Source organism: Triticum urartu, chromosome 2A (genome assembly GCF_056163025.1).
Source record: "Triticum urartu cultivar PI428250 chromosome 2A, HENAU_Tu73, whole genome shotgun sequence".
In the NCBI taxonomy this organism is placed as follows: domain Eukaryota; kingdom Viridiplantae; phylum Streptophyta; class Magnoliopsida; order Poales; family Poaceae; genus Triticum; species Triticum urartu.
Window position 1 is genome coordinate 754,037,779 of NC_141874.1, and position 11,901 is coordinate 754,049,679.

Here is an 11,901-nt window from a genome sequence, read left to right on the forward strand (position 1 = left end):
CGCTTCACATTCGCCACAGGAGCAGAGCAGTCCCAGCAGAGTCAAAAGGCAGAGCAAGCCAAGGTTCAGTACCATCATCATACTGAACGTTACACAGTCCAAAGGTAGAACGTCTCGGACTAAAAGCAGCGTTGCATACTTGCATTGCGTACTCGTCGCACTCCAACTCACAGAACTACGTGTCGGCTGCTGTATACGCGGAGCCATCAGGCCAACTCCACCACGCGACCCCATCTTATCCGGGTGCGTCCGTTTGAGGCAGAACGGACGAATAACGCGGTCCAACGCATGGCCCTAAATGGACAAATGTCCGGATTTCGTCCGTTTTTGACCCATCTCCGATCCAAACTTGTGCCGAGTTTGGGGTGAAACGGACATCACGCGGACGGGCTCGACGCACGCCCTTGTCCCCCGTGGCCCGCCTGTCAGGGACACTAGGAGTCCCTTCGCTTCCAACGCCTCCACCCTCTCTCTCCGCCCCACCTTGCCGCCGGCGCCGCCTCCTCACTATGCATCCCCGGCCGTCCATACCAAACCACATCTCGACATGGCCACCACCACGCCCGCGCTTTCGCCGTAGTTTTGGCCGTCGATTGTAGGAGATTTGGCCGCCGCCGTCGTAGCCGGTGGCAGAGGGGATACGACCGTCGGCGACGTACCACGGCGGCCACGGTAGCTTCCGACGAGTGCTCCAGAGCGGCCAGTAGCTGGCCGCCAACCACCCCTGCTCCATCGAGGTGATCATCGCGGCCTCTTTGCCACCACGACCGCAAGGTGTTTGACACTTTGCCCATAAAGGTATGGACAATGGAGATGATTTTTTCTTCCACCACTTCATTTATTCATCGGACGGTTCGTCGTCGGATGATGAAGATCTTGTGGTGGCTGCACTGGTCGTTCATGACCACATTGAACGACAGCTTTCTTGGTATAGGGGGTCACTCCCTGGCCGTGCTCCCAACCTGAACCGCAACAGGGAGAGAGGCCATGCCCTGCTCTATACCGATTACTTTGCGAACACCCCGCTCTTCAAGCCGGATAAATTCCGTTGCGGTTTTCATATGGCAAGGCATCTGTTCAATCGTATCCGAGAGGGAGTGGTTGCTCATGACCCATACTTCGAGTGCAAGACGGATGCCCTTGGCAAGCTTGGATTCTCCTCTTATCAGAAATGCACCGCGGCCATCCGCATGCTTGCATATGGAATTCCAGGCGTTCTGGTGGATGAGTATGTGCGTATGAGTGAGACCACATGTCTGATGTCACTGTACAAGTTCTGCAAGGCCGTTGTGGCAGTGTTTGGCCCTGAGTACTTGAGGCAGCCAACTGCCGCTGATACAGAGAGATTGTTGGCGACCAGCACAGTTAGAGGCTTTCCAGGCATGCTTGGCAGCATAGATTGTATATGCACTGGGAGTGGAAAAACTGTCAATTGCTTGGCAGGGCCAATACAAGGGGCATGTCAAAGCGTGCACTGTTATATTAGAAGCGGTGGCTTCGCAGGATCTTTGGATATGACATTCTTTCTTCAGCATGGTAGGTTCTCACAATGATATCAACGTGCTGCAGCGTTCTCCAGTCTTCGCAAGGCTTGCAGAAGGCCACTCCCCACCTATCAACTTTGAGATCAACCGCCATCAGTACAGCAAGGGATACTATGTAGCTGATGGTATATATTCTTAGTGGTCAACTTTTGTGAAGACAATCTCGAATCGCCAAGGTGAGAAGAGAAAGAGATTTGCTTAAATGCAAGAGAGTGCTAGAAAGAATGTGAAACGTGTTTTTGATGTGCTTCAATTCCGATGGGGTATCATTCGAAACCCTGCACTGTCATGGGATGAAGGGAAGCTTTGGGAGGTGATGACTGCTTGTGTGATCATGCACAACATGATCGTCGAGGACGAGCGTGATGATAGAATCTTCGACCAAGGATTACAAACTGTTCAAACTTTTTTAGTATACAATGGCCCTTTCTTAAATACACACTGAATATTTTTTTATAATATATTATAAACATTATTTTGTATACATTGAACATTTTTTTAGTATACGATGAATTTTTAAATCTTACGATGAGCATTTTTAATACATACTGAAAATTTTGTTTATATATGATGAACTTTTTAATATAAAATACATGTAGAATTTTTGTGTAGAATAAACATTCTAATTATTAATAGATTTTGAAAAAATCTAGCTCCTAAAAAATAACAGCCGTTTTTGTGTGAAAACTGACTAAAAACTGAAGTACTCCCTCCGTCCCGTAATGTAAGACTTTTTTGACATTGCACTATAGTTAAAAATACGTCTTACTTTATGAGACGGAGGGACTAGAAAAACAACAACTCAATTGTCAAGGTAGAACAAAAAACACTAGAAGTAAAAAAATAAATCTAGATTCGTAGACCACCTAGCGACGACTACTAGCACTAGAGCGAGCCGAAGGCGTGCCTACGGCTTCGCCCCTCCCTCATCCCAGCCGGGCAAACTTTGCTGTAGTAGACAATCGAAAAATCGTCGTGCTAAGGCCTCATAGGACCAGCGCACAAGAACATCATCCACTGTCGATAAAGAGAAGCGTAGATCATAAAGATCCAACCTGTAGACACACGAACACAAGATCCACATGGATCCACCGAAGACAAACACCGATCGAATCCTGTTAGATCTGCCGGAGGCAAACCTCCACATGCCCTTCGACGATGCTACAAACATCACCGAGACGAGGACAAGACAGGGAGAACCTTATTCCATCTGCAGAGAGTCGCCGCCGATTCGCCTATCTAAGTAGGACACAAACCCTAACAAGCTCAAAAGAGAATGAAAAACGGAGCCCTCCCACCGGTAAGGGTCAGGATCTAGCACGCCTCCATGGCCCTAAGACCACAAAAGACGTCGTAGACCAGTGGCGGCACCGTCGGGAGGCACGAGAAACCCTAGCGAAGCGGTCCTCTTTCTTCCCGTGGAAGAAAGAAAACACGTTCAACTAGATTTTTTTTGGCGACGGATTGCATTTCGTTTTTGACCTCCTTTCAACACAGTTGCCCCTCCTGGTTCCTCGGGTCGGCGTCACTTAGACTGCTTTTGTTGTTGTTTCCCGAACATTGGCAACGGAGAGGTGCATACGGAGTTTAGGTCTGTGCGCGAGTAATGTGTGTTTTTTTTGTAGTAGTTTAGGTTGACGCTAAACTCGTCGACGGTGGGTTTTAACGTCTGTGAGTGCTTGAATTTGTTGGAATAGTGTTTTGAAGGGATTTTCTTGGGGAATATATGATGTCAAAGAGAGTTTGTCCAGTAATTATTGATGAAATATATTAAAATGGTATATGAGTATGGTCAGTTCATCTAAGTGGTATTTGAGGAGTGATAGTAGATACTCCGAGAAGTACATAATCCTTTTCAAATTCCGCCCGTACACAACTGAGCATGTACAATTGTTTTTCTAGGGTGATCACACATCCATGCCCATTAACTAACATTCTCCACTAGTTGGATTACATCACAGCATGGAAGAAATTCTCGATGTATTTCCCAATAGTTGAATCAGTTCCTAGTAAGCGCCCCACCATACAATCTCTCAGTGTATTACCAAAGATTAAATCGTGGGAGAAACGAGTTCATGCCGGCCTTCTCAGCAGCTATAGCGATGCCATAGCAGGCAATCACGACAATAGCGGCAATTTTTCAGCCGGGAGAGATGATTTCTAGAGGTTTTTGCTCATGTTGGAGCCTTTTAGAGAGATTTGTAGATGATTTCGCGGGGCAGCCATAGCATCGTAGAGGCTCCTAGGCGTCTATACTGGCAATTTTGTGGGCAAATTAATTTCATGTGTACTGCTAGAAAATATCCAATCAAATTGATATAAATGACCATAAGCAATAACGATATGTAAGATGCACGTAGAAGAGAGTAACATGATCGACTCCATTTGTCAAGCTGGCCCGAAGGCTAAAATTGAATTAACTTGGAGTGGTTGTGTATGTGGCCAATTAGAGGTCATGAATATTAGGGAACATGTATTTGGTTGATATTGCATGCAAATCAAAGCCGCAGCTACAATAAGTAACAAGGACTGTCATGACTGATGTTAGTAGGAATTGCTGCATACTTCCTCCTTCCGGATTTATTAGGCCGACTCCTATTTTGGGCCGGACTATGACCATAAATTGAATTACTGAGTTAATTAAACATGAACTATGTCAGAAAAATTATACAATGTGAAACCTCTTTTGAATACAAATCAAACGGTATACTTTTTGTAACATATACCTCATTTATTAATTATATATGGATGGTCAAAGTTTAACTCAAAATATGAGAGGACCTAATAAACCTGGGCGGAGGAAGTAGGAACTATACATAGTTCCCCTTGTGCAATGAATAAAAGCCAAATGGACGGTCGAAAAAAATCATGCATCTTAGGAAATCCATACGAACATGTGATGAAGAAGCTTTAACTGGCATAAACTAATTGTCTGCATTATTATCTTTCATAAATGAAGTTGTTCATATCTTCTTTTATCACAAATTTCAATGTATAAAAAAACGTGAGCAAAGAATTGCATCATGTAGATAGAGTCGCATCCATGAGATAGATTGTCAGCATTATTGCATCATGCATATCTTCAAGATGGGATCATGCAAACATATCTTTGTCATTTATTTTTCTTTAGGTCACATCAGCAGTGCCTACAAAAGATCATGCAGCCTAGTTGGATGCACATCTATTCTAGACCCGCTTACTTGGCATCGATACTAGTTATGACTAAAGAGATGAGGGGCCTCAAGGTGCCAAGCCTACTATGCTTGCTACTGCTCATGCCGCTCTTGCTTCCTGGTAAGCGTTGTATGGAAATTTCATCCACAAAGATAGTCACTTCCTCAATGCATGATGTAGCTACTCATATGTGAAATTCGTACTGCTTGCCTCATCTCTTTGTCTTATTTCTCTATAGAACACCATAGCCTTCATTTTTTCTTTTTCTCACACCACTTTGTGTTCGTTGTTTTGTAGGCTCTGAAGCTGACACATGCAGTCGGTTCAGCAGGACCTATACTGTTAAGCCTCCCGAATGCAAGCATGATCCATGTGCCAAGGCCTGCCAAAAGGAGGGATTTACCGAAGGGGTGTGTCAAATCATCCGTGCCACACCTGTTTTTATGCGTTGTCTCTGCAAGAAAGAGTGCTAAATGAAAAACATGCTTGCAGCTACTTCGGGATGTATAATGCAAAAAGCAATAAGTTAATAACATTTGTAGTATGATGATGAGCAATGGAAGAAGTTGAGACTCTAGCAAATATTCCTTATTACTAACAGATCTCCACTAATCAAACTTGATGGAGTGGAGTGGATTAGAGGAGACCCCAAAATATCAAGGAAAAAATAATGGAACCCAGAAACAACTGATGAAGCAAATTATGTTTGGTCATTAGAGTCCTAACTCATGCGTGTTTGTTTCGGGGCAATTTGTATTAGGGAATGGGAATTAGGAGGTGTGTAGGACTTAAATTCCCTTGTTTGATTGGAAGGCTGGGGAATTAATCAATACTGTCACGGTAGATTAACACAACGACCATTAGAGATGGCATGCAAAAAATAGAAGGAAAAAAACTCTGTAGGAATTTGCAGGAGCAAGCTCTGTCTAACAATATGTAGTACATAATTTGCAGGAACACATAAAGAGCGCTTAGTATTGGTTACCAAATAATGGATAAAGCAAATATAAACAAGTTTGTAAAATACAAAACAAATTTTGTATATAGTGTAATCTATTAATTTGAAGCTAATACAACACTTTAATAGTAATAAGGAGGCTGACTTAAGAAAATGAGGCTAAGTAATTAACCCCATGAGCACCTCAGAATTCCAGCCTTGAGATAATGTACAAACACGATCATGTAACACACATTCCAGCCATCCAACAATTATACAAGTTTGGACAGGAAGTGCAATACAGGAATTGTCCAAAATTATATTTAAGTTCAACAGTAGATACACCATCCAATGCAAACGATTCATCATACTACACAATCGAGAATATTCGTGTAGAAGCCGATCGAGATAATGCCTGCCCATGCATGGTCTCTTACAAGGGTTATCCAGCGGCTCGCCACACTGCATATAAATGCAAAGGGTTCTCAGCTACTAGATACAAATGTTTAAGGTATAGTTAGGTCTTGTACTTCTCAAGGGTTGTGATAATGTGCATTACAATTAAGTTAGTCATACCTTTTCTTTAGAAAAGGAGGTAGACCCCCGGCCTCTGCATCTGGGCGATGCATGAAGCCACTTTATTAATTATTCACAAAAGACCTTACAAAGAAATACAATAGTAAGTCATACCTATCCTGCAACTATGTTGTTGTCTCATTGCTACTGTCACAGCTGATACTTTCCGATCCTTGGAGCATACGGATAACCTTCATTATCGGAAGCCTCTTGGAGAGGTTAGGGTTCACGCACATTGGACCTATTTGGATGCATCTCTTTATTTGTTCGTAGTATGTTTCTAGGGATCCATACCCCAGTGATCTCTGTAACGCATTTCTCCATGTTCTAAGAGTCTGCAGAATCAGAACAACCATCTAGAATGTTCTTGCGCAAAGGGTAAAACACAACATCATAACTATGAAACAAAGACATGCCTTTTGAAATGTGAATAAAAAGTCTTACAAGGTCGATAAAGTCATTTGAAGATGTTTTAGTAACAACGACCGGGTAGTCCACTGGCTTGAGGTTAGTAGCATTTATGACCTCCACACATAAGCTCACTGGTGCTGAAGACGGGATGGGAGCTCTGATGGGGCTCTCATCAAGGATATATCCGTTTAGAAGCAATTCCCCTCTCACACCAACCATGGGCATCCCACGCCGCCTTTCCAGTGGATAAAGGGCTGCTTGTCGTCTGTGTGTGGGTTCATAGAAGCGGTGGAATGAGGCCACATTTCGTGTGACCATGCCAAGAAAATAATTTCCGCGACTTTGGATTGGTTCGTTGGTGTTATACACACTAGCTTGAAGAACGAGGTCATGAATATTAGATGGATCTGGCGACATGTCGAACCAGAAGCTCTCATTCCATGCTGGGTTCCGATCTTCCTCCTTGATAGTTGTGCGGATCCGTTGGCCATCAAAGCAAAGCTCGACGTAGGCGCTGGGAGAATCATGACCATCCCTGGGAATCAGGCCACGAGCAAGTTCGACCGTTATGATCAACTTACATGTCCCCATTGCCTCTACTGCAGACCGAGCAATTTACCAACACAGATAACAAGAGCCCTGCTAGGCATGCAGGCAGCAAACAAATCAGCACCAAACTGGATACATGGGGCAACAGACCTTGGATTAGACCAGTGGGAACAAATTATAACGGAGCCAGCAACAGGTTTGGTACCTATGAGATGATGAATCCAAAGTCCTAGTACGATAGGGCGGGTCGACTGAAGCCGGAGAAGACTATCAGTGCTCGGTGGCGGTGGCGGAGAGGGTCCGATCGACACCCTCGTGTGACAGCAGAGAGGAAGAAAGAGGAACAAGAAAAGAAGGAAGCAGCACAGGGTATTAGTATGCAGCGGAAAGCGCGGTGCTCCGGCCAGTACACGGTGTCTTGTCATCCACGCATTAGTATGCACATTTGACTGGATTCTCCACTCACATCGGTAGCAAACGCAACCATCAACTTCACTATCTTTGGAGTTTGCGGTCGATTTACACAGGAACTCTCTTTCTAACTGGCAGAAGAATTAAAGCAGAAGGGAACACCGCTACACGCGACAACGGAGAATTAGCGTTGGAGTTCCGCTGAAAACAAAAAGTAGGTCGCAAACAAAAGGAAGAATTAATCCGGCGAAACGCCACAACGGAGAGTTGGCCGTCCCTCCGCACCGCACTGCACGCACGTCTCGTGTGATCACTCGCTCGCTGCACGCGCATGGCAAGGGAAAGTATAAGGTGACACTAGTCCTTACATGCTACCATGCTATCAACTTGCAAAATTTAAGTTTAAATAAGTCAAAAAATTGTTAAAAAAAACCATGGATGTTCACAACACATGTGTCGACATCCCCTGAAAATTCAGATCGAAATTCAAAATATATAAAGAGAAATAAACGAGACAATTTCAGATGTGACATTTAACGCAGTTCTGCCACATGGTGACTTAACAAACTATGATATCAAACGAGGATGAAACTGAGAAACAACCTAATAGATACTTATCAAGGTTTCTTTCCGGCATATATACTCCAAAAGGAGCAACCTTTCCACCGTCTACTAAAAATCATATTTCCCATAGCTATTATTATTATTATTATTATTATTATTATTATTATTATTATTATTATTACTAAGAGTCTACAACACCCAAACAAATGTAAATAGCAGAAAACATGAAAAGTAAGCTGTGTAGATGATCGAGGAAGAGCTTGAGCATGCACTACATCTATAAGGCTTGCATATCAAAATGAGTACGATAGCTGGGGGCCTTGTAGTAGCGAGGAGGTTTGTCAGTCATGGTCCTGAGCTCCCCTTCCTCGCCATACGTGACGATGAAAGTGGTCAGGCAGAGCACATGCATCAGCTCGTCCGTTCCGTCACGTAGGAGGCGCTCCACGAGGCTGTACTTGCTGCGCTCACCCGTGTAAACGAGCTTCGCATCCACATGTATCCAGTGAGGGTGCTCGAGAAAAAGCTTCTCCTTGGCTATTTCCCACTTGGGGGGCTCCGAGCTAGACATGTCGACGCGGCAGGCACAAAGGTATCCATCATTACGATCACCTATGCCAGAAGATTGGCGGTGGAACCCGACCCATGCGGCCAGGTCATGATCGTAGTGAGCATGCCCTTTGAATGGAAGCAACCAATCACCAAGGCGCTCCCACTGGCCACTATCATAGGAAAATGTACCGGAACCCGCATGCCTAGAAGTAGACACCAACATGGTGCCCGCCCACGGGTGCACCGCATGTGCAACGGTGCAAGAAGGATCAAACGGAACCTCGGGAGGGTTGTCGGGCCCAGGCCTGGTCGGGCCAAATCCAGGAGAAGTTCGAAGAACTGGACAAGGGTAACCAAGTCCGGTCATCGTCGTCGTCATTTGGATTTGCAACGAGGCAGTGTAAGGCTCCATGGAGGAATACATTCTTGTTCATGACTGATTCAAACACATAGAGTCTATTCCCGACGGCTATGGCTGTGTCATACTCCCTCCGTCTCGTGAAGAGTGTACATCTAAAATTTTTAGGACAAATTATGAACTTAAGTAAAAGATGCATTGGAAAGATGCAAGCCACTATCTCTCTCCTCTTTAATTATCCACCCTTCAATGAGCTAGGTGCATATAGAAATTAAGAAGATCATGTATAGATTGTTATTGGTCTTGATTACCGTGTGATGAGAGAGAAGTATTTTTTCTTACTTTAAAGTGCATTAGGAAGATAGAAGTACGTACACTCTTTTGTGGACAAATTTTAAACCTAGATGTACACTCTTCACCGGACGGAGGGAGTATCAGTTAGCCACGCCTCTCAGCACAATCCTCGACGCACTTAACTTGGCGGTCTTGGTGTCAAAGGTGAGGGTGCCACACAAGCTCATTGGCTCGTTTATGGAGGGACATGTGCCGATGATGTGGGTGCCGAGGGCGGCAAACTGCGCGCCATTTCCGATTGTTGGAGGCCCTATGCGGAGGACGGGTGGCTCGGAGAAGCGCTGCGGATAAGGCCATGGATCCTGTGCAGCTTCCAGTTGGTCGTTGTCTATGCCCAGTTTATGGATGCTGAATAGCTCATGTTTGGTCATCAAGTACCAGGTACAGGTGCTGCTTCGTGGCCTGCTGCTGGTTGGCTGTACTGCATAACTGGCGCGCCTGACGACCCAACCGGCCGGAAAAGAAGGATCTGGCTGGCTCGCACCGACGTTTCCATGCTGCCTGCTTCTGCCAACATCCTGCCGACTCTCACGGAGTTCTCGAGATGACGAAACGGTTGGAGACGTCGGCTGCGCTGACGGAGGTCGGGAGGAGCAGGCGCCAGAAATCTTAGGAACGCGCCCTAGGTCTGAAAGAGACGCCGGCCGCTGCCAAACCGACCTCCACGCCGCCGTCGACATCGCCACTTGTGCCGCCGGATATCTGGATGTAATTTGCTAGATCTTTTTAAAAAAATGTCTCGGCAAATCGGTCGGTGAACGAAGCGACCGGGCTAACACCTGCTCGCGCCTCACTTCCCTGTATATCAGACAATTATCGGACCACAATTAGCATTGACTTCGCAAGTTGTCCATTCCAACTTAACTGGAATTAACATCTGTCTAAGAGCATCCGATGTTTTCTTTCATCGACCTACTTCTATACGAGTATTCATTCATGTGTTGACGAAACTGAAACTTGTAATATGCAACTTATCTCCATTCTGATGAAACTGATTTTTGTTTTTGAGGGGTTTCTAAAGAAACTGTTTTTTTTTTTGAGAATTCTCGCCACTTTATTGATTCAACAAGATGTTCATAGGTACACGGTTAGGGTCATGGGGGATGCCCAACCAAACATGTCTAGCTACACCTAAATTACAAGCAAACTTGGGGAGATTATGAGCCTCGAAATTAAAGTTCCTATGCTCGTGAATAAAAGTACAATTAGTAAAACTAGTACTACGCTGCATGATTTCATGTACTATAGCTCCATGAGGGCCACCTGCCCCACTAGAGATGTCCTTCACGACCGCAGACAGTCCGAGGCCACAACAAACTTCTGAATCACAAGATCATCTGCAAGAGATAGAGCTTCTCTGCAAGCATATGTTTCCAAAATCACTGGGTCAATTATCCCATGATAAACTACCGCCGAGGATCCCAAGTATAGACCCTTTGCATCTCGGCAGATTGCCGCAACAGCCCCACCACATCTGTGTCTTGCCACTGCTCCATCGACATTCACCTTAACCTGATGAGCTTCCGCGGGTAGCCACCGCCGGGCTTCCGTCGGTGTTGCCCTTGGCGCGACCGGCCGGAGTGCCAAATTTGCTAGCTGATCAAGTTCACCAATATTATTATTCACAAAGGAGATGGTATGATGTGGACTTTGGAATATCGACTCATAAATTGCTTTACGGCGTATGTACCAGACTGACCATAAAGTGACCACCATCCTTGTGAAGCTAGCATGATCGAGTGTATCATACAGGTCAAAAATCCAGTTTTTTGCACTTGGTTCCTCATTTGCTGTCATGTTTGCCACTAGTGTTTCCTCTGAGAGAGCCCAATGCATCTAGACATTGTGCAAGATAGCAGGGCGTGTCGCCATGAATCTCCCCCTCCGCAGAGAGGACAAGTATTCTGAGTCGCCATATTTCGCTTCTGCAGCACATCAATCATCGGCAAAGAATGACGAGCCAATCTCCATATGAAAACCCTCACCTTGGATAGAATAGATAGTTTCCAGAGCCGGGTCCATGATTTGTTGGCAAATTCTAGCCTATCTCCCTCACCTCGCCTCGATCTCTCTCTCTTTCTCTGAAGAACAACGAGAACAGGAAGAACAGGGAGGTTTGTTGCTGCGTAAAACTTGCAGCTTTTCTGGTCTTCTTCTCCTCCTTTTATTTCTGAACTAACAAGGAAAACGGGGTCGTGGCTCCTTGCATTGCGCCACCACCGATCGTGGTGCTCGTGCCATCCCACGAGCGATCAGGAGGGGGCGCAGGACTCGATCAAAACGCTAACAGAAACGAGCTAATCTCGCTGCCTGAACCTACCTGACGAAACTGACTAAACTGTCGAAACTGAAGAAAGTAAATCGACACTAGCCTAAACCTTCAGACTTGGGGTTTATTCAACAATCACCCCCTAAACCCTAGTCTGCCTACATTATTTTCTTCATCCCAATCTTTTCCCGCAGCTGAATGA

General features: G+C 45.2%; 3 protein-coding genes and 1 long non-coding RNA gene across 4 annotated transcripts; 2 read left to right on the forward strand and 2 right to left on the reverse strand.

Annotated features, from left to right (window-relative positions):
* The first annotated feature begins 800 nt into the window (after positions 1-800).
* Positions 801-1,683, forward strand: LOC147987805 (uncharacterized). Its single transcript, XM_087542510.1, has 2 exons — positions 801-1,401; positions 1,541-1,683. The coding sequence occupies exons 1-2, from the start codon at positions 801-803 to the stop codon at positions 1,681-1,683; spliced, it is 744 nt and encodes a 247-aa protein (XP_087398636.1).
* A 2,957-nt stretch (positions 1,684-4,640) lies between these two features.
* On the forward strand, positions 4,641-5,312 carry LOC147987806 (uncharacterized). The gene is made up of 2 exons (XR_015615320.1): positions 4,641-4,838; positions 5,016-5,312. It is a non-coding gene; the product is annotated as an uncharacterized LOC147987806 (long non-coding RNA).
* A 1,039-nt stretch (positions 5,313-6,351) lies between these two features.
* LOC125534570 (multiple C2 domain and transmembrane region protein 7-like) lies at positions 6,352-7,273 on the reverse strand. The gene is made up of 2 exons (XM_087540442.1): positions 6,676-7,273; positions 6,352-6,566 (listed from the first exon to the last, which is right to left on the reverse strand). The coding sequence occupies exons 1-2, from the start codon at positions 7,231-7,233 to the stop codon at positions 6,357-6,359; spliced, it is 768 nt and encodes a 255-aa protein (XP_087396568.1). The 5' UTR covers positions 7,234-7,273; the 3' UTR covers positions 6,352-6,356.
* Positions 7,274-8,443: 1,170 nt separating this feature from the next.
* LOC147987807 (uncharacterized) lies at positions 8,444-9,085 on the reverse strand. Its single transcript, XM_087542511.1, has one exon. The coding sequence runs from the start codon at positions 9,083-9,085 to the stop codon at positions 8,444-8,446; it is 642 nt and encodes a 213-aa protein (XP_087398637.1).
* Between the last annotated feature and the right edge of the window lie 2,816 nt (positions 9,086-11,901).